Source organism: Labrus mixtus, chromosome 14, assembly GCF_963584025.1.
Source record: "Labrus mixtus chromosome 14, fLabMix1.1, whole genome shotgun sequence".
NCBI classification, from domain to species: domain Eukaryota; kingdom Metazoa; phylum Chordata; class Actinopteri; order Labriformes; family Labridae; genus Labrus; species Labrus mixtus.
This window is the reverse complement of record NC_083625.1, coordinates 20,077,269-20,100,807: the sequence shown is the minus strand read 5'-3', so window position 1 is coordinate 20,100,807 and position 23,539 is coordinate 20,077,269. Positions and strand designations below refer to the sequence as shown.

At 40.5% G+C, this 23,539-nt stretch overlaps 1 protein-coding gene across 4 annotated transcripts in view; it reads right to left on the bottom strand.

The window, feature by feature from the left end:
* Nucleotides 1-23,539, bottom strand: part of abr (ABR activator of RhoGEF and GTPase) — a 140,886-nt gene that overhangs the window by 23,980 nt on the left and 93,367 nt on the right. For all 4 annotated transcript variants that reach the window (XM_061055682.1, XM_061055683.1, XM_061055684.1 and 1 more), the window contains 3 exons: nt 22,436-22,510; nt 16,372-16,469; nt 16,134-16,265 (listed from right to left, as the gene is read on the bottom strand). In XM_061055682.1, the coding sequence (XP_060911665.1) occupies nt 16,134-16,265; nt 16,372-16,469; nt 22,436-22,510 (305 nt within the window). The remainder of the gene's footprint in view (nt 1-16,133; nt 16,266-16,371; nt 16,470-22,435; nt 22,511-23,539) is intronic.

Sequence of the window (23,539 nt, the reverse complement as noted above, 5' to 3'; positions counted from 1 at the left end):
CCCCTTAAACACCCACACAACCCTTTAGAAAGTAGAACCAGGAGAGGGAACAGGGAACATGCTGGAGCTAGCAACACCCGCCGGATCAACACTTTTTATGATTCTGCCAGGGACGTTTAAAAAAATAAAAATTAAAAAAAAGGGTCTGCAGATGAATTCAGCATGACACACTGGTTATGCAACAGGCTGCTTCAAGCGAAGTGATGCACAGAGAGCACTCGTCGTTGGAGAAACAATGAGAGCTGCAGAGAACAGCATTGTTTTCAAGGCTGTTTAAATGTCTGCACTTCAGTGGTTAAGTCATAGATTTAGCAAAATAACAAGAAAAAGTGTGCATGAATGACTGACTTTGGAGGAAACGTACTGCTCAGTCTTTCCCACTGGATGCTTTTGTAACAATAGAGTTCAACCCATGAAAATTTGCTATAGAGTGCATACATTCACATTTTTTCATTCTGATGTCATCTCTGGAAATATTTCGATATATTATGATGATACATATAAATGTTTATACCCCTATAATCTGTGCAATCGATCCTGAACGGTAATGCAAGCTCATTAGTCATCACAAATAACAAAAGTACTGAAATTGTGTCAAAGACAAAAATCTAAAATCAGACTATTTTAACAGTTTTCTTTATAAACACATTTTTTTATTCCCAAACACATCTTAGTGCAGGAACATGAACTGAATGTTTCTGAACATTGCAGACGTTTCTGTCCTTTGAGGATGTGCTTGTTAAAACAGAGCTCGAAGTTGTGTTGTTGTTTTTTTTTTCTGGTGCAAAAATGTGCATGAAGTGCCTTCATGAAGTTCTTGCTTATTGTGATGTTTCCAGAGTGTCTTCACATGCTTCATATCCTTTTCATCTGTACAACCTTAAAGTGATGTCATTTCTACAAGTTACTCTGTCTATCATTTTATATTTCTTTGAATTAAAATGATTAAAATTGTGGGTTTTTTTTATAAAACAGACCCCATTATTGTTGCATCAGGGAAGCTTTTCAAGGCTTAGAAAGAGAAAGAACTATAGCAGCACTCTTAAGAAGTTTTATAGAAATTAGCATTGTGTGATATGTGAATAAAGACACAGGATCCAGCTTTGATCACACACCAATTTCATGTGGCACCAGTCTGCTCTGCAGCACCACTAACTGCTATTTGGTGAAGCCGGCAATGAGCTCATCTGTTACACAGCTGACAAGTTCAAAACATCCTCACGAGGAGTCAGGAGGGACCTTTGAAAAATGTCCTGCATGAAAACATTACATCATCATTAGACTCCTTTGTGGTGACGAAAGGAGCATGTGAGGTCCAAGGTCAGGAACTGGAGGAGCCAACTGAAAGATTTTTGTTATTTCAGTTACGAAAGGAGTAAATCCATAATCGTCACTTGTTTACACCATTTGAACTTGTTACGGAGTGCGTTTATCTGCCGAGTGAGGAATTTGTTATTTAATCAGGAGAGATTAACACCAGTCATGCAGCTGTCTGCTGCTGATTTGTAATGTAGAACTGGAAACGAGCCCCATTATCAGCTTTGTTTGCAGACGTTAAGAACATCGACACTGCCAAACTTTTTTAAGAGTGCAACGAGTGTTTGATATTTGGTGATATAGTGAACAAAGTAGATAAGAGCCTTGTACATAGGGAGGTAATGTCCATGTGGTCCGTACAGTCTGAACAGGAAATGGGTACTTCCCTCCTTCGCCCTAAAACAGGAAGTCATAAAGCAGGATCAAACGCCTGGCACCGCGTACCATCCAGCTGTATGAAAATCATAATTACGAGGGAAGTCATAGACACAAGAAAAAAAATCAAAAGCTTCGGCTATAACCAAAGTTGGAAATGTTTCCACAGGAGGTAGCTGAGGATTTGCAGGGTTTTTTTTTTTTTGCAGATGAATGTATTTAGTACATGAGGGCTACAATGATACACCAGAAGTCAGATCTCGGGTCAGGAGTACAACACCACCACTGCCCAGTTTCTTGTGTTGTTTCTATTAAACATGGAGATGCCTTGTACCAGTGTGATAAGTGGAGTGGAAGGAATATGGAAAGGTCATCAGGACTGCAGAAATGTGAAGAGAGGAACAACAGACACGAAAGCATGTAGCTCTGAGCTATGACCTGAGACCAATGAAGAAAAGACCTGAGAAAAGAGAATAAAACAGACAGAATCTACATTATACTCATTTGTTTGTTATCTTGGACTTCCTGGATGATGGTTTAAATTGGCCTTTGACCCATTGTAAAACTGTTTGTGTGTATTTACAATCTCTGGATGTGTTGAAGCACATCTGCACCGCTGTACAGCTCACGATTACATTAGGTTTAAAGGTCACAGTCTCAAAGATGCTAAAAGCTACATGCACTATTTTAGGGAGCTCTCATTCGCTTTGAATCTCCCTAGAAGTCTAGGAAGAATGCTATTAATATGGGTATTTCCTTCAGCAAGCCGCTTTCATGTCCACTCGTTTCTCTCTGTGTCTAACGGCTGAATTCGTAATGTGTGTTTGGTTGTGGCTGTGGGGGCTTTCTCTCCTGACTCACCCATGAACACAGTTGGATTACAACAGGAGCTGAGCTGAGCAGATGCCTCTACAGCAATTTAAACATGCAAAAAACAGCACGCAGAACCCAAAAATAACAGCTGCAGTACCTGAAGCCACTGATTAGCAATCGGCTAATGTTTCATCTTCATATGGTTTGGAGGAAACATGCAACATCATCTCAAGGTATTACATTTATAAAGCACAACTGGCTGTCATTTCTTTCGATTAAAATTTCTCTTTAGAATTCAAGACACTCTTCTTTGTCTCACTAGAGGCTCGCAGAAGAATTGTATACCTTCACCTGTGTGAGAGGTACTGGTGCCAAGCAGAGCATACAAAGACTGATGTGACAGCTTACTGAGGCATACACACACAGACACACTCAGAATTATAGGTGCTTCAACAAAGACTGTATAGGGCTCAAGGACAAGGTGCAGCCTAGGAATACAAACATGAACACCAAAAGCTTTTGGTAGTCAACAGGGAAGATATCTGTCTTTCAAATATTATTGGAATTGTCAACAGGGATTCAATGAACACTCAAATGGAGCATGACTGGAATCACAAACAGGCGATATCAAAACATCATATCACTGTGATGGTCGAAGTATTTGCTGTTTTGAACATCTTGTTGTGGTGAAAGTCTTCCACACTTTGCTGAAGTATCATATAGATCGAAACCATATCCGATGATCCAAAAATGACGTCATTTCATTGCAGACATTTCACAAAGCTTCATCCGAGAACCAGGATGTCAGTATTCCCTCTGACACACTTGCTATATACACACAGATTTCTACGGACACTTCTGGTGAAAACATTTTGAGTGAAACCCTTCGCAGTAGACATGACGGAAAGTGAGGTAAGTGTGATTAACACTGAGCTCATCCTGCATCACAAGTGATTCTGAAAATGAAACCTTACAAGCTTTACTGCTTATTACATGATCTTGGCCTTCTGATCTTTCTACATTTCAATCAATCGATCTTTATTTGTTCATTTGTCCAATTCATATCAAATGTTATCTCAAGACAATTTACAAAAGAGGGGGTGAAAAACCTTGATTGATCATGAGCACAGCACTGAGCAACATTTAGCAAAAGTTACAGTGGCAAGAAAAAACTTCCTTCAAGAGGCAGAAACCTCGAGCTGACCCAGACTCATGTTGAACAGCCATCTGATGAAACTATGCTGGGCTTGGAAAGTGGATTTGAGCAAATATGCTTGTATATACTTGTTTACTTGTAATGCTATAAACACTTTGGATTAAAGACACAGCATTGAACAAGCAAGAATACTGCAAATCAATTTCATATTTTCTTGGTGCTGACACCTACCACGTTGTCTTGTCCAACTTATCCCTAATTCCAAGAAGTAACCAAACCTCACAGAGGCCCCACTGTGGATCAACCATCCTGAATAATGAGGTGCAGAACCACAGTGGGCAAATTCTTGCTCAATCTCAGACCCCAGCTATGGCCATGTGGAAAGCATCGACGTTCCTGCACAACCATCACGTCTAAACAAAACAGCCAGGGAGAACATTTGAACAAAGAGACATTTGAGTAAACTCTACAGCTTCATAACCGTCCAAAACGATCACTCGCTTCCCCTGGGGCAGTGCACGCCTCAAAACACAAGCCATCCAGAGCAAACGTCGGCTACAGATGGATAACCATCACATCTAACTGCTGAAGGAACAACTCTGGTCCCCAGACAGGTCACTTAAGAGCCAGAACAGGCTCTCCATGCTGGGACACAGTGTGTTGCTGAGGCCCATTTACTTTAATATGGTTGAAAAGGCTGCCAACAACAACAAGAGGAAAGAGGAGAGGGAGAAAGTATTCTCTTCTCTCTGGGTGTTTGAGGATAGAATAGACACAGTCGCATCTGGTGGTCAGATTCTAGCAGTGATGTGAAATCTTATTAAGAAAGAAAAGAGGGCGGAGAGAGACACCAAGGGATGTCTCTTCTGTTATCAGTCAGCAGAGGATGGAAGAGGGATGTGTAAAGGAGACTCAGAGGATGCTGCTTTAAAGGAACTGTCTGACATTTACAAGGAATTTGCGTATTTGCTTCTGTTCACAGATTTAGACACGATCATGGCTTCTACTGTCTCATTTTCCTTTCACTATAAGGCTTAAACAAGCAGCTGGTTAGCTTAGCAGAAGGACTTCAGGAAGATGCTGTGGCTGTCCAAGTAGCCTAATAATCAGACACAAAGGATAGGCAGAATCACGCATCACTAGAACCTCAGTACATCAAAAAACATAATTTCAGTGACACAATTAGAATTTTTTTTTTATTTTTGACGAGATTTTTTGAACTAAAAAACTAACTGGCAATAGTTTCATTTAGCATGGTAGGTACTGGGTTGGAACCGAATTGAACTTGAAACAGAAAGTAATAGTATCAAAATGAATTCTGTTCCTCTGAAACAGTGTTCAATCATAATTCAAAAAAGGTTTGGGGACATTGTTGAACACTGTCTAAAAAACAACCACTGTGATGTTCAACATTACCTGTTGTTTAGAAATAGGAAACAGTGTTCTCTTGTTTGTTACGTTCAAAGTTTTATTGACCAAACTGTTTACCTATTCCGCCAACTTTGCAGCTCTACAGTATATCATCATCTAACTCCTACAGATTCAAAACACTAAAAACATTTTTTTTACTTTGACACCGTTAGAAAAACTAGCTTTGTAACAGAATAAATCTCAGTTCGTTGTCAATGCAATAAACAGTGCATGCTTAGAATTGTATATTCTCTGAAGAGAAGAAACAAAGGCCACATCTCCATGTAGCCCTCACCGCACAGGACCCTCCTCTATCGACAGCACAGGGATTTCACAGACCCTTGGCTGAGGTGAACCCTGGACAAATCCATGAGTTGATCCTTTCGGTGCACTGGCAGCCAGAGCCGAGCATGAAATGAGCTTTGCCCCTCAGAGAGTCGGACTGGGACTGTGATGAGAGGGATGAGGTGAATCCTTTCTCCCAATGTCATCTGTTGTCTATAAATCCACAGCTTGAGAGCAGCCAGGGAATGTGTGAATGTGAAGCTCAAATGTGATTTAGAAGAAAAGATGATTGTGCCGGAGCAATGAAAAAAATGAAGAAAAAAATGGATTATGTTTGGAATGTCCCAGAATACAATAAAAGAAAACAGTTGGTAGAGCAGGACCACCAAAGACCGAAACAGAGTTTTATCAGGAGAAATGTATTTTGTCACTATTTCCTGCTCTGTAAACAGAAGTCCCCGACGACAAAAACCGATAAGAAATGATTGATTTAAACACAGAAGGGGAACAATGACAGCGAGTGGACGGGGCGTTAAAAAAGGTCTACTTGTCATTATTGATGACCACTTCTTGCGTCTCTCCGTGACCTTTCGTCCGTCTGCAGAGTCCCCGTATTATTCTCGTCAAGTCTCAGGCTAGGAGCTGAGAGGAGCCATCGGGAACAACCAAGTGATCCTGAATGGTCAAAATGTAAATCGCTTGTATCTGGATGTATTTGCTTTCATGACCTTTCACTGTTTTATCTATTCGAAGGAAATAAGTGGCCTTTGTGTTCAAATATAACACTGTCAGCTGACCCCCCCACCCCCCTCCCTCCTCCCTCCTCTTTCGTTTCCAATTATTTCTGAACCCTGACTCTGCCACGAGACAAAAGAATGGTATAAAATGTGCTGAGAGATTCACGGTGTCCCTCTGGAGAGCATTTCATTTCTCCGGCTGTGATGAGCTCCTTTGTTCTCGCTTTAACTCTCAGCATCACATAATTGGCCACCATCTGGGGCTCTGGTTCCTCTTCTCCTCCTCCTCCTCCTCCTCCTCTTCCTCCTCCTCCTCCTCCGTCTCTCTGCAGAGCTCTCCATATGTGATGCATATGCATGTTCATGTTAGGAAATCATACATCTGTTGTCAATCCCTTACACTTCCCTGAAACATTATGTAATTTTTTAACGAGGACCAATTACAGAGGCAGCTTGCCCTCCACATATCAGAGGTCTGTCACAGAGCAGTGTGTTTGTTTTTTCTTCCTTCTCACTATCCCATTTATCTATCTCTGATGTTTTTTTCCAAAGAGAAGTGAAAGAGTTTGCATAGAGATCCTTTGGCCTATAAATTGAACTTTTTGTTCCCCAAATTGACTCTTTCACGGGGATCCTCAATCATCCAAAAGCAACAGCAGAGCTTTTCTGCTTTGCGCTTCCTTTCACGGTTCACAGTTCAACTTTTATCCCTGGCTGAATCAAAACAACGTCAAACGCCTTCAACTTCGTTCAAGCAGCTTCCAGTTAGAGCAGTTCTGGCTTCCATCAGTCAAAAACGGATTCAATTTTGCATTTAGCAAGATTTTTTTTTTTTCTTGGGGCGGCCATGTTGGTTTGTCAGTCTGTTTGCTTGAAGGAAATATTTCTGCCCTCTACCATTGGATGGATGGCCAAGAAATATAGAAAAGACAGTCATGGTCCCAAAACGAGAAGTCCAATTTTCTCATTCTTGTGAGGCCATTTGGTTTACGGTTCTGAAACTTTTAGGCTACTTGCATTTTATGATTGATCGCTTTTAAATAGTTTTAGTGCACAAGTCAGCCTTCATGAGAATGTAAGGAATTCAACTCTAAACATATTCACAACAGTTCTGCGTACAAAATAATTTACTTTTTTTATTTTGCGGCTCTATCCGACTCAGAATTTGCCGAAACTAGAATTGGCAGTTCAGACTTCAAACATGATGTTGCTTTATTTCTTGTTCTGACTCATCACAATAAATTGATATATCTAGAGACTAAAATCTTAAAACAAGCTGAGCGTCTTCAAACAAGAAAGCAGCAGAAAATCTTGCAGATACTGAAGTCTTCTGACTGGTGAACAAGAGCGTCAGAGAAGCACAGATAATAACATATAACAGTCTTATTCATTTTGAACAGGTCTGTTTGTTTTGTACATGAGGGGCCTCTGCACAATCTCCTCAGCAATTAATACAATGTTAGACTTGTTTTGTTAAGCTGCCATGCTGCATTGCTCTGTATACAAAATCATGTGTCGAGTAACAGTGCAGATATTTGACTGTCAAAATGCCAACTCTGGGTAATCTTGACAATTCTGTTATTTTCTAAGTATTTGCACTACAACATTATGTTTCTTGTTCTTGCCTTTTCCTCTCAGTCTTGAACATCTGATTCCAAGAAAAGCCCAATAAAAGCATCTTCCTGGATGACAAATGGTAATAAATATGTATCTGTTTTGTCTTGTCACACACAAACCACTTTTGGCTGGTTGGGGCTTTTCCTATTTCACCCACAAAGAGAGAGAAAAAAAAAAGTGGTTATCTGCACATTTGCATGATCTAAGAGCGCCCACAGGAACGCGTGTAGTTATTTAGGGCATGCATATCCCAAGTGACAGGGAGGGAATGTTTTAAGAGGGAACAAAGGCTGCCTGAGTGAGGGGCTGTGACAGAGGAGCTTCTCTGTGGGAAGATGACAAGGAAAGACGAAAAATCGAAAAAAAAAAAAAAGTGTTGCTATCAGCTTCACTGATCAAGCATCGTCTGATGAGGAAGTCGGCTTAATTGGGACTCATCAATTAAAAAAAAAAAAAAGCACCATATGCTCCAACAAAGACAGGCTATGAGGGATGAGCTTAATTAAAAAAACATGGTGGGAAAGAAAAGTGGAACATAAAGAAGAAAATAAGTTTAGAGGGGAAAGAGAAATGGGGTATTCAGTTTGTTGCTGAATTAATGTACAGACTCCACCCATCTATAACCCCCAACTAATCACACACACACCTCTCCAGACAAAGGAGACAAAAGCTAATAAACACCAGGTAATGTGGAAGGCTGAAGTTATAGATATCATTTACAATGCATTAGATTAGGCCATCACCCATTTGTGCGTATGAGTCTGGTTTGTCCCCAGGGGGCTGCACACACAAAGCTGTGAGTGGCTGTGTGTGTGTGTGTGTGTGTGTGTGTGTGTGTGTGTGTGTGTGTGTGTGTGTGTGTGTGTGTGTCGCTGCAGGGGGTGTGTAGGAAGGAAACATGACAGATGACAGGGGCCAGAAACAAAAGAGATGACCCCATCTATCAGACACTAATTAAAATGAATACCAACATACTAAAGTATAAACACACACACACACACACACACACACACACACACACACACACACACACACACACACACACACACACACACACACACACACACACACACACACACACACACACACACACACACACACACACACACACACACACACACACACACACACACACACACACACACACACACACACACACACACACACACACACACACACCTCACACCCTCGTTGAAATCACTGAGCTCAGAGTTCAAAACAAATACTACATGAAATCTCACCACACTGAATGCCCCAGAGGCATGACATTACACTGAAAAAAATGAACCCCATGGGAGTCCTGGGCATAGTTTCCATGAGAACCAAAGGAAGAAAAAAAAGAAAGTCTCTGTCTGTGTGAATTTAGTGCAACAGTTTTTTTTGTTTACATGACCATGGGACACAAATAAGAAAAGGAAGAATTTAAAAATAATAGATACATACTGTGCATATTACTAAATGCACTCACCGGGCCATAATTCTTTGAAAGACGGCCAGATGTTGGCATCATGTTTGATACGAGCACTGAGAGATTCGATCAGAGCTTGAGGCCCACACTTTCTGCAATGGCTGAGTGCCACTGGTGCGCAAGCTTCACCACCAATCCTCCAGATGGAACGTCGGCTATTAGCCCAAACAACGTCCCTTTCACTAACAAACCCTTCACGTAGCATGTAAATGTCAAACTTTTCACCTAATGCATCATGTAGAGGAAAGTGCTCTGGCTCTTAAGTGGGAATGTGAGTGCAGATAGATGCTCACCCTCAAACTTTACAACCCCTCTGCAGCCGTAGTTTTACAGTAACGCTAGCTAATGCGCGCGCCCATGTTCAGCTTTGTGGATTCAGAAAGGGGGGCTAAGAGCTGCCAGGAACAAACTCTTTCATCTCCCCCCCCTTTTTTTTTGTTGCTTGCAATGCCCAACTTCTCTGCCTCCATCGTCTCCGGGAAGCCCTTCAAAACTATCGAGTTACTGCTTGTTGAGGTCTGCTAACAGTGCAGCAACGGGGTGTTGACATGCATCCAACCCAGAATGAAACCAATAAAAACAACCCCGAGCATCGTGCAGAGAGAGGTACATAAGTGCAAAGAATGATGGGAAAGGAAGGGGGAGATGAGAGATTGTGATGCTGTTCCTTTGCTGGGGACATTACTGGACATGCGACATGACTCATAAAGGCATTTAGGGTTTCATATTCGGCTACAGCAATGACCTAAGTACAGGACGCTGCAGAGAACATTCAGTCCCGGTACACACTGTGACATTTAGTTAAACACTGGGTAGAGTTGTCTAACAATCTCCTCATTGAAATACTCTAATTAAAGCAGATATTAGCGATATGCTACATGCTCTAAAACAAGGTCATTTAAAGTTTGACAATGGACAAAAATATAGACTGTTATCCTTAGACTGTCAATGATTAGGTGGGTAATCAGGCTCTGGTATTCGAATTACAATTCACAGACTTTGGGGGTTGTTAAGGGGTTGTTGCCAGTGAGTCAGTTACTTACTCTTTACAAGCCTTTATTACTTTACATTCTGAAAGAATTTGCTTAATTAAGAAGTAGCGGAATGATCATGAGGCACTTCCTGCTATCTGTCTAAAGGATGTACAGGGAACTATAACTGGATTACTTTGATACAATTTAAAAATTAAGACCTGCTTCACTGTGCAAAACATGATTAAATATTAAGGGTGTTGCTGATGGCAAGTAAAAAGGCTTTGACCAGAAAATGGCTTAAGAAAGACAACACCAACAATAAATGAATGGATCGATGTAGTCGACAAGTTTACACTGTGGAAAGAATTACATTTAAGTTGAATTCACAATTTGGTATCTTTGAAGAGAACTGGTCAAAATGACTTTGTGAAAACTTTTAGGCCTCATTTTATATAACAGTGTTGTACGTATGTTTTCTTTGACGTCTCCAGTCAATGGTGTACCACTGTTCGTGTGTTTCATTATTTTTATTTTGCTCTCTCTTCCATGTGAAAGGTCTTCTTCTAATATAAATGTAAAAAAAAGAAAAGAAATGAAGACCTGATGATTCTCAGCCATGATTTTAAAAGTATAAGGATGGTAGTTGTTTAAGATATCTTAAAAGATATACTTACACTTATGAGCAATAGATAAGTATCCTAGTGAAGAGTGAGTCACTGAAGTGGTATTCACTGAATCGATGAATGTGTGTATCACTCTGTTTAAATGTATTTGCAGTATTATGCTCTAAAGGTTATACGTTTCCTTAACTGCCTACTACGATACATGAGCTGTATATGTTAGCCGTTGTTAATATATATATATATATATATATATATATGTTAACTTCAATGACATACTTCTGTGTGCTTACCAACTGTTGAGTAAACTTCTCTTTTCAGAAGACTGCCATTCATCCAGACACCACCACCTCTTTCTGCTTTAAGAAACAACTTCAAAGACCTCAGTCAAAGTAACATGTAACTTGAGCCCATTTCACACATGCACTGCATTGAACATTTCCCAACACGGTGGGGGGGGAGGTTCCATGTGTAAACGCAAAAGGGTAAATGTGTTCAATTCACTCAAACTATATGCAGACTTTCTCCTGCCATCTACTCAGTCAAAAGTTAGTCTGGAGTCATGCTGAGCCATCCTCTGTGAAAACAGCAGGTAATAGTTTAGAATGAGTGGACGAGGTGATTTTTCTTATATAATGAGAAAGGTTTTGAATTCCTTACTGTTGAATTAGTTGTCTTTATTACGTTTCTACGACTGGGTTTGTAAAATGTACGTCCATATACATGCATGTTGAAGTGATATTAACACATACATAATCACCATTACTGAAGACTCCTGCATTCTCTACTTTGACGGCCCTCACTCAGACTAAAAACAGTATTTTTTTAGTTATGAGAGCTTGCAGAAACTTAAAATCTTCCACTGTGAGGTACATCACGTGTGTAAGGCAATCACGGAAAATATCAAGACCTGGATGTCCTTAAATTATCCTGAAAATGTGGCTCAACAGTGAAAGTCATTCTCTGTCTAGTCTGTCTTCAACAGTGCAAAACAGCTGATAGAGACTGACTTAAGGACAGAAGGTGCTGGTGGGTGTATTAAAGACCACAAACTCTTCCTCTGATTAGACAAGAAATAAAATGCCCAAGAGGTGAGCCAGTGGGATGGTAAGGGGTGCACCAAGGGGCCGGGTTACAAGATGAAAGCACTTCTGACGCTTCATGATATGATGCATTCCTGCTTTACAAAGCACTGGGGCTGTTAACCTAAACAGTTACATAACGGGTCCTTTGAAGACAAGCATTGCAAGCTACAGCTGACACATGAGGGTCCCTGGGGAGACTTTACATCAGGAAGGCCAGGAGACAGTTTGCACTTTTCAATCGTAACCGGTTCAGGACTCGGGGGGAACATTTATATCTTGACTGAACTGAATTCCTGCAAGCAAAGTTTTGTGAAGGATCACACTGACAAGAAATCAAAACTGTCTGAGCCTGAAGGGTTTTTAATTAAAAAAAAAAAAAAACATCCATCTTAATAGATCTTACAGAATCTGGTGTCAAAATATGACAGCAAAAACAATCAATGTCCCTAATTGTAATTGAGGTCATAAATGTTTTAAACCAGGGGGCAAAAATATCAAACACTAAAAGCCAGTGCTTGTTTCTGTGGAAACTTTGGAACCTGATGCTGATCTGTTTTCAAGACGTTTAAGAAATCATTAGTGTTGAGAGTTTGGGAGACAGGGGGAGTGTAACCCTAACGTTGTTGCCATTTAATGGAGGATTAGTAGCATGACCTCAGGGATCAGAGGTTATCTGCTCAGGGGGGGAAGTCATTTTAGTGAAGGAATGAAAATACATGGTGGTGTTTTTTTCTCTGTGAACAAGCAACTCAATCAACATGAGTGCGCTACAGTTTCTGTTATCTTTTTCTTGACCTAGTTTGTGTGTTTTGTGTGTGCACGTGTGGGATTACTCCTGCACATCACAAACAATGCACCTCCTACTCCTTATGTCCTACAATTTACAGAAAGCACTGCGGAGTTAAAATCCCCGGCAAGAATCACAAAAAACGTTGGACGTCAGAGCCGACTCACTTTCTCATCAGTTACAAAGTGAAGTAAATGCAGTGGGTGAAAAAAGAAAACTTCCAGCTTGATATGCCCATTTACGGTCAGTCAGTATTCCAAAAGCTTGTAAAAGAAATCAGAGGGGTCTCCAGAGAGGAAAGCAAAACACTGAGGGCTCCTTCTAAACTCAGCCTGACCAAGAAAACAAACAAGCTCGGGTCCAAGTGAAAGTCTCGTTAGGTATGCACTCTGGACTGTTAGAGCAGACTGATGTCCCAAAGGCGAATCCTTTAGAATATGTGTTTCATACTTCCTATGCTGCCAAATCTATTGGACACAGGATATCTCGAAAGTGATGAAACAAGAGTTCCACCATGTCTCTGACCGAGTGGTAAACGGGAGTTTTAGAACTGTAATAGAAATGACTGTGCACCAAATTTTCCCATATGAGACAATGCAAAGGCACTCACAGGGCTACTTCCATAAACAAATAACTATACTTTAATATACTTCATAGACCGAGGCATACACAGCTCTAAGGTTGGGCTTTTTGTGCTGCAGACACAGCTGGGAGTAAAGAATATACAGGACTAAACCAATATTTCTTGGTTGTCATATATCAAGCTGATCATTTCAGCTCTATACTCTGCGGTACAGCTATGCCCTGTATTGTCAGACATCATTTAATTAGAGGGATTGCGTCATGTTTTTGAGATGAAAAAGAAGTTCTAAAAGGGAAGGAAGGGATGATTTCATTTGGTGGTAAAGATTTGTTTAAAAAACACATAGACTGAATGTCTTTGTATTTAGAAGCTTAATATTGTGTTGGGGGCAAATATAATACCAGCATTCATTTATGATTTATATTAACATTTAATTTTGGCAATATTACACAGCTAAAGTGTATTTATCTACAAATAGAGGACATTTTTCTGGTTTCAACGTCAGTGCCTTTGACATCTCCTATACTAATCATTGTCACAAAAGGTTGTAGGGCAGCAGCTAATGATTCTTTTGAATATTGGTTATTGTGTCAACTTTCTCCTCACTGTATTGATGAATTGTTGTGTCAATATCTGAAAGTGTGCGAACAATGACGGTGACACCACGCCATATCCCAAGACGATGTTGTCAAATGTCTCGATTTGTTTGAAGTTGGCCTTCTTTTTTTTAATGACTTGAAATGTTATTATGTTAAACGATTGCTCATTTATTTTGTGTTGATCTAGTCAATAATTCACTAACTTATCGTTGAAGCTTTACACAGTTTTTTGGCTTTACCTATACAAACCCATAATCCCAACAACGTCACATATATATATATATATTTATATATATATATATATATATATAGTACACACACACACACCTCAAAGTTGAGGACAGAACATGCCATTCTTTCTTCCATTTCCCTCCTGCTCTATTTTTCCCTCGTTTCACAGCGAGTCAGAACATATGGTGTGTTTATTTGTTGTGCTTTTTCATTTTGTGCATTTGTTGACTGGAAGTGGATGTTCCCAGCAGCAGCAGCAGCAGCAGTATATTCTTCTCTCTGACTGGCAGCCGCACCAGAGAGGGTGGGTTTTACTCTCATGTATATACAATGTTGAACCACTGATGGACCACTTATGTGGATGAGATGGCTCCATTCAACAAAGAGAAGAGAATGAAATAGTATTTAAAAAATAGAGGTGACATCAACTTTGAAACATTACTGCATTTTTTTCATTAAACCGTGCTGCATCTTTAACATTTATTTTTACCCAGGGTTCTTCTGCTGGTGTTAAATTGTTAAGTGGAATAGTGTATGAACCTCTTCGATGGCCCCTCTAGGACAAATGAAGGGATTAGAATTTAATTGAATTTTCTTCGCTCTGAAAACTAAGAAGTACCATTTTAGAGGGCTAAGCCGACTAAAGATGGAAGTAGACGATCCTGTCTTTTTTTTTTTGATTTGCTCTCTGTACAGAGACAGAGACGATTTTGCACTCATACATATGCATGTGCAAAGTTGTTTTTTTTGTAATATCCCTCAAAAGGTCAGCCAATGTTTCATCAGGAGCAGACTGCTGACCCGATTAACCCCATCACACCCAGACAGGCAGCGTTTAATCATTTTCTACCGTGCTGCACTTTAAGGCATCTACTGTATAGAGATAATGGAACTGCATTGATAGAGCCCAGTTAATCTTTGTTTCTATTTACCATTTTAGAAATGTTAATGGCTGTTAAAGTATAAATACAAAGCCACATTAAATATATGTTGGTGAGATACAATCGAATGAGGTCATCATGCTTCTGTGCTGCACATGTCTGCTTTTCAGATGAATCAAAGGCATCACTCACGGACGAAAAAACCATCAAACTAAACGAGGAAAGCATGGAAAGTGTTGGTGAAAAAAACAGGAAATGCTACATCAGATATGTGGTGGGTGTTTTTTTTCCTCATTCACAGACTGCCTGGGAGATGTACAGCAGGAATGTAGGTCTGAGGAACAACAAAGACACTCAAGAAGAACTGAAGATGTATGAGGTTTTTTTTTTTGTTTTTTTTAGATGCATCCTCGGCTTTAAAATGCATTGAGTGATTTACATCTGCCACACTCTCACTCTATCTAAGACAAGAGATTTGTACTCCCAGTACGACTCGTCTTTGATATGTGGAATCTGAATGTTCTTCTTTGCACAACAGCAACAAACAACAAGATATAGACGTATCATCATTTTAATCATTCAAGATCGGAGTTTGGAGGAAAAGTTTCAGAAGCAGGTTTCAAAAATAACCCGATACGAGTGTGCCTCTGACGCTGACATATGCATCACTGGAAGGGGAACATGAGGACATTCACAGATAATAAGAAGGACTTCAACCCTCAGAGCTAGAGTGGATTCATGAGGAGAAACTTCAACAGCAGAAGTGTACTGGATTTCAGAGACTATGACAGAAGTCAAGCTTCACTTGACCAAACAGATTTTCCAGAGAACTTCTGGGAAAATAGAAATATAACTCCTCAGTAGGCTGCTCTGCAAAATCTAAACAATGATGCGGAGCAGTGTTCTGCCTTGATTCTAAGAAACCACATATTCCGCAGAGTAGGCAGGATCTAGTTAAGTAGACTGAGAGGGAGTTTTATAGGAACAATTCTCACAACATGGCAGGGGAAACCCCCCCGTTAATCAACTCACGTTCAGACTGTTAATCCAACCAGCATCGTTACATGCCACAAATAGCAAAAACCACATCATTGTGTGTGGCGGCTAGACAGATAATTAAAAGAGTCACATGTGGTCTCAAGGAGGGACACGGGCGTCTCTTTGTGTTTGCTTCGGTCAGCAGCTGTCCTCTTACCTGGACTTGTCCCTTTCCCATGATCTTGTCCACGATCTCGTTGTCGTCCTTGTTGAGCATGCTTTTGTCGTAACAATTCTCGTAGCACAGGATCCGCAGGTACTGGGAGCCCTCCAACTCAATCTCGAACTCCTATTCAACACCAAAAATACAGAAAATATGAGAGGGAAATGGTTGCTATGTTAAAGCAACACAAATGGAGCGATGCACGGTAAAGGGAGATTTCTTTGTGACTGACTTCGTTCCACTGCGGCTCTGATGTGTCTCTGAAGACTCTGGTCTTGGCCTTGCTGACAAAGTATCCGAACGAGTCCACTTCGAGGGTGCAGTATAGATCTGAGAGGAAACACAGAGGGGGAGACATCAAGCAAAGCACTGAATACACATTCATGTTTTTTTTTTTAGCACTCTGTCACTGTTATGATGACAGAAGTAAATCAGGATGACTGGTAACATAATCTGTGTAACACCATGATGTGAACCCACAGGCCTCTGTTAATTATCATTATATCACCTTGTAGTAAAAGTGCAGCCATTCAAGAGTTATTACAGCCGTTAAATCAGACATCGAGTGGGGAGTGATATCACTGTATGCAAATGATGTTTTCTTTTCAATAAGTAGAAAAACTGGAATGATTCCTTGTTTAGGTTCTCTTCATACTTAAATCATTTTTCAATTTTATCTAAAAGTTTTAGATCTTAACTAACATGTCGCTTCATATTCAAAATATCCAGAGGTTATTTTCTTTCATCAATTAATAAATCATTGGGTCTATATAGTGTAAGCAAAACTTAAAAAACGCTCATCCAAAAGCCCAACCAGCAGTCCCAGCAGTAATAAGTTTACTACAGGACAAGCTGAGACATGAACATTAGGGATGCAAACAATTTCTTCAAAAACCCAGATTTTATTTTTTTATCAATTCTCTTCTATTTTTTAATTATACTGTATTTAATTAAATTGTATGTCTTTTATATTTAACGTATCCTTCTTTAAATAAGTCTTACAAAAGAACATGATGAAACTATGTAATTGTATAAACAAAGTGACAATAAACATCATGAACACAATCACAGTTGAGAAGTTTAACCAGGACATTTCACTCTCATTTTCTACTTGATCAAATAGTTCAATATCAGAATAGCTGCAGCTTACCTCAAACTATCATGTGACTTGCACTGAATCACCTTGTAGTGTAAGTGCACATATCACTATTCACGTTTTGCAACATTAAAAGTCGTATACATTACAAACAGATACACTCAAAGTGTTATTCACATTTGAAGCCAAATCTTTAAGTCAAATCGTTTGAAGCAGCGTCTCAGATTTTTAATGAATGAGCACTTTAATTATAGAAATAAAGCTTAGATTGCATGGAAGTGAAAGAGTCCTTTAAAGCTTCAATATGTTGTACTTTGTCAACTGTCAAGACATCAATGTCCTGCCTGTGTGCACTATCAGAACCAGCCCCCCTCCACTCTTTACATGGTCACACCACAGCACTCGCTCCACTGGGATCGTCCTGCAATCACTTCTAACACGAAGCAATTAAAGTCTGTTAATGTGTTTCTTTAAATGCTGCCCAGCCACAAGTACGTCCTTCAGCCCAGACATGATCCCTTGGGTAAACCTCTATCTGACAGCATGATGGATGGATGGATTTATGGATCGACCCGAGTGTCCCATAGACTGGGTGAAGAGGACGGAACCGGCAAATGATATGCAAAGAAGGAACACAACACTTGAGGAAAGGCAGAGACTCTGTGTGTACCATAAAAAACAACAGCCTGGCCTATATGCCTTAATTAATGTTATGTAAAGATACCAAGCGTACCACCTGGGTGAGCTATGACATAGTGGAGCAAACATCCACATGTGTACCATAAAACAATCACAAACTGGACTTTCCAGTATACTAGACTCTCAATCCATCTGGTTTCATTACATCTTTGTTTGTTTTCTCAGCGTCCTGAAATGCTCGGGCATAATGACTCCCAGTGAGGAAGAGATTAGCCGCTGCTGTAGGAGGGAAGTTCAGCGGAGGGGAACTCGGTGCATCCATCTGGGGGATATTTATGAAATGAAAAGCATTTATCGTACACTTCCTCTAAACAGGAGGCAGAAATGCTCATGGCAGGCAACTCAGGTTTACATTCAGCATCAGAATAAATGACACAAACAACCTGTCAGACGCTGCTGCAGTGAAGAGAGGAGACAATTCTAATTCAAAGAATCAAAGTTTCCAGTCAATCAAACTAGATTTTTAGTTTTTTAATAACATGTGATTTGCATTAATCTTCACATATATGCCAACATGCCCAAAAATGAAAAAAGTTGTGTCCAATAAAACTCTATCTTAAATCTGTGTGTCTATTCTGTGATGAACAGGACCATGACGAATGGCCAGCATGCTAGCAGTGATGGGTTTTCACTGTCGGTCAGTCACACTGCGACGTGTCCCTGGGAATGACACTAAACCCCAAATTGCTCCCGCTGCTGTGTCAGCGGTGTGTGAATGTTTATGAATGGATTATTAGTTAATACTGATTGATACTTTGCATACAGTAGCAGCCTCTGCCACCAGTTTGTGAATGTGTAGGTGTGCACTGCGGTGTAAAAGTGCTTTGAGTAGTGACAAGAATAGAAAAGTGATATCCAAGCTCAAGTTTATTTACCATTCCTAGTATGTTTGCACATTTTGCACTATTGGCTGTTAGCAATGAATCAGCTACTCATTACTTATTCTTTACATAGTTTATGTACTTATTTAACAAAAAAGCTTATTTTGATTTTGATTTAATAAAGAGGAGAGAGGGATTTTTATCCTGCTGCAGAGAAGAGTGTATTCATAGTCATCAGTAACTCTCAGTTTTCTCTTGTGAGTACATTTCCTCTCCATCTGAAACGGGTTTATGAACCCAGACCTAAATCTCAAACAAGAACAGAGAGAGCAGATTTAGGAGGTCTTTTTTGTGTCCTCACACTGCAACGAGGAGGGCTCTGAGAAGTAGGGCACGCTAAAAAGAGGCCCAGGAACACCATGAGTTTTCATTTTCCTGGCAGGTCACCATCAGGCTCAAAGAACGAGGGGGATATTTTGGTCAGCATGGGGTCTCTGACCCCTTAATGCAAGGGTTAATGGATACCATCCTCTTCCATCTCAATCAACTGAGGCCTGTAGCCTTTGTGGATCATGTGTGTTCTTATACAGGAGGCTAATCTTTGCCCGAGGCTGCGTAGAATGACGGGTCAAACTGTGGGTTCACGGATTTAGACGGCCAGTGATAATCAGTTAAACTAATCAGAGGCTCTACAGCTACAAGGTCCAGACGGCTGAAGAGTTAACTGTCTGAATGTTTGGCTGCAGGAGGAAATATTCTTCTGAGAGGAGAAAATGAGGAGGGAACGGGCAAAATCTAATTGTTTTCATAGAAACCAGAGGAAGAAAGTTAATAAAAGCACGTCAAGCAAAAAATGAGAATGCGTGCAGCAGCGGCTGGATTTGATTACAAGCAGAAGTCATTAATTTTTATAGAAACAGTGGTGATTGACTAAAGACTTCTGTTCTAATTCAAGCAATAAAAAAGGCACCAAATGGAAGTATTGACAGCTTTATTTATACTTATTTCTATCAAGCAATAAATACATTTTAATCCCTTTAGCTCCTGCAACTAACTGCAGATTATTCAAGCTGTGTTCACTTGTGTCTTTGTGCCATTTATATCTGCACATACTCTAACTGCAATGTGATAGCATTAAGCATGAGCAGGTGTCGGATGTATACAGGGTTTACGATGAACACAGTCACTTGTTGACACTCGTACGTACACAGAAATATAAAGCAACACAAACATCTTTTGCACCTCTCTTCTCGCTCATGTTTTCTACTGATTTTTTTCCCAAACACACTATTTGGGAGATGCTCGACTCTCAGCTCCTTCCCTCTGTGACCTAGTTTGACTACTTTGCCCCGGGCGGATTTTAAAGCCCTTTCCCACTGGCGAGGGGGCGGAGGGGGAGGGCTGATTGTTGTGACACAAACAACACAACTCCAAGAAGATATTTGAGTAAGTGCTAATGTGAATGTTCAATCAAGAGAGAAACAAAAACCAGGCTGTTACTGATGATGGCACGTCTACTTAACAATCTCGACCACCAAACACAAACACATTTATACTATTCACATTTAAATTCTGATGTGATGATGATTACAATATGCATCAAAAGTAATCATTTTTTGAAAAAGTTAAGAACATATACCTTACACAAGCATCCTGCACCATTTTAAGGTGCACTGCAAAATGAGGCAGCGATACTCATGAAAATACAATGTTTGATCTTTATATGTGCTACAAGGCCACAAGTGAAATATTTATTTAAAAAATCACAACTTCAAACCTGAACTAGCAAGGCGACTGATGACTAATATTGCTTAAGCCACCGTTAGACCATTTACGAGAAAAACGAGGGTACACGTGTATAAATAAAACATCCATTGCACAATAGTGTCCAACTTATTGCACTTCAGATGGAACATCGACCGATGAAAATAAAAGCTGTAGTAAATAAAAGGTTGGCCTATTGCAGCACATCATCGTACTGTGAACTACAAAATATAAACACACGTGCACATAAATAAACCAGTCACCCAAACAACACGTTCCTAACCTTCAAACACAGGTGTTCTGTAGCAGCCATGGTGCATTCTGGGTGCAGCCAGCACATGGCCGTTATTACTCGACTGAGAGTCATAGAACTGTGTTGTTTAAACAATCTGCAGCAGTTACTAAAATGAATCATGGCAATTTTTAATCATCATTTTCAAGATTTTTTTCTGCATCATAATTAAAGAGCCAATGTGGCTTATACGGCTCAAATCCGGAAATGATTTCATGCTGCACGTTTTTGAATACTGAGATGTCTGTGTTATCCATGTGCCTCTCTCTTGTCTTTCTGCTCCAAGACACTCAACTTCAGTCACATGTTTTGCTGGACTCAGTGAAGAGGGGAGTTTGTTTGTTTACTTCACCTGGCACAAGTCGAAGGTTTGAGCGGTCCCAGAATTGACAAAGCAAAAAGCGTTTGAAAGGGATTTTCACTTGCACAGAGAATTGAGGGTATATGCTCGGAGGCTGTTTCAGATTTTTAACAGTTGCATAAGCAGCGTTTACATTGTAAGCATCCACTCTCCTGTGGATAGATTTTCTGTTAACTTCTAACCTCAATTTTAGAGTGATGTTTTTTTTTTTAATCATTTAATTTAGACAAAACCCTCAGCTTCAAGATGTAGGCTCTGTCCATTCCACAGAGTGTTTACCGTGTGTTCATTTTAAGGATCCATGATCATCATCATCAACTTAAATAGTGACCCTTTACATCAGCAACATATCACCCACCACCCTGGTTTGAATGCCCCACCCTGGCTTCACACACTTCACTGGACACACTGACATCAAACTATATCAGTGAAGCTACCTAACTTCTCTCCACGCACGCACACACACACACACACACACACACTCTTTGTTCATTTTTAAAACCCTTCAGCTCCCTGCGCTCCATCCAGGATCAAACAGGCTTTCAGAGGAGAGAGCTTCCAATCCATTACCCGGCAAGTTCCAGCTCTCACATTCTGAAGGCTGTCATGGTAACCGAGCAAAATCACATTCCTTCATCTCGTTCTATCTGCCAGATATTTGATATTTGATCTGTGGCTAGAGCAACAGGGCACTAAGTGTGCCGCAGCCCCAGCTGTCCACTGCTGACACGTCGGAGAGTGCACAGCGCTGCCAGCGTCACACTCGGCTGATGAAAAACACACATCTGCACTCATTGTTACACAAAGAAACCTTGTGTGAGATAGGAGGTATCAGCGACAACTGGCATTTATGTGTGCGTGCACCTCAGTTTCAAAACTCTCTCTGCTTGCTGTAAGGGATTTTAGATGTTCTTTGATTTTCCTTTGAATGAGCTTTTTATGTGTTATTTTTCATTTCTGAAGTCTGCTAAATAACAACAAATACAGAACTTCCACTGTGGCTTTCACTTGTCCTGTTAGATTCTCTCTCTCTCTCCCGTCCTCTGTGATCTTGCTCTCCATCCATCCATCTGACCTGCTCTGCGTTGTGCCGTGGCATGATGGGAACGGCATGTGCAGACCGCGGTGATTGACTAGATCATGTGTTTTGCTGGCAGACATGTGAATGCACAGCAGCTAAGTTGATGCTAAGCCGGAATTTGTGCGCAAGTGTGCTTAAGAAATAAGACAAGAGAAAAAATGCCGTCTCTGGCATTGACTTACTGGCTGACTCCTTGAAACCTTTGGCAGAGTGGACGATCACATGCAGAAAGCCGTATAAGCCCGGAGTCTCCTCATCTGGAAAACAAGCACACAAAGCAGTTAGTCCAGCGCCAAGTTTACACTTGGACGTAAATACTGTATTTAAACGTCGCTTCAAAAAGAGAGTTTGTTGAAACAGTGTGAAGGAAAACTGTCATTACGGACATAAAAGATAGAGTGAGGCATGTGTGCTTTACATTCACTGAAGGCGGGGCTGCCCAAAGTGTGGATAAACTCATTATTATTAATTGTACCACTTCATTAACTGTAACTAAGACACACCCAGACCCTTACTATGATGTGCCACAAAATAACGTTTGTGTTTTTAAGTGAAATCTACCAGTTATCACAACCTTTCCTCACATCAACATCACGCCTCAAATCGATACACACAGTCTTCTTCTGACACAACATCTGAACTGGCTGATTAGTGGAGGTATGTGGGTGTTCATGGGTGTTTTTTTTTTTTTTTTAGGTGGCCTGATATGTCCCCTCATCCTGCTGAAAAAGAAATATGAAGGGGTTCACCATCTTGGTTGAGGCCTGGCTGCTTCCTGATAAACAAACTCTGATGGAGGGCTGCAGGACTGTTTGGAGCTCCACTCCAGGCAGCTGAGAGGAGAGCAGTCAGCCCCTACAGGGTGTTGATGTTTTCTGTGTGTGTGTGTGTGTGTGTGTGTGTGTGTGTGTGTGTGTGTTGTATGTAGGCGACAGGGGGGTTCCACAGGGAAAGAGGTCAAAGGTTCAGCTTCGCGGTGGCCTGTGTGCTTTGAGGGACATTTGAATACTTTCTTTTAATTATAATCTGACTATCAAAATACACTTTCATACTAACGTGATAATGGATAACGATTCCTTTAAAGGATTCAAATAAAATACAAATATTTAAGGGTCTCATTAAATATCATCCATCCTCTATGTAACATTCCTTCAGCAGCTGGTCTCCATTTAAACCCTCACTGTGCTGCGCTCACTTCGTCAAATGTCACTCAGGTGTGTGTGTGTGTGTGTGTGTGTGTGTGTGTGTGTGTGTTAGTTTGTGTGTAATTTGGGGCCTTGGCTCTG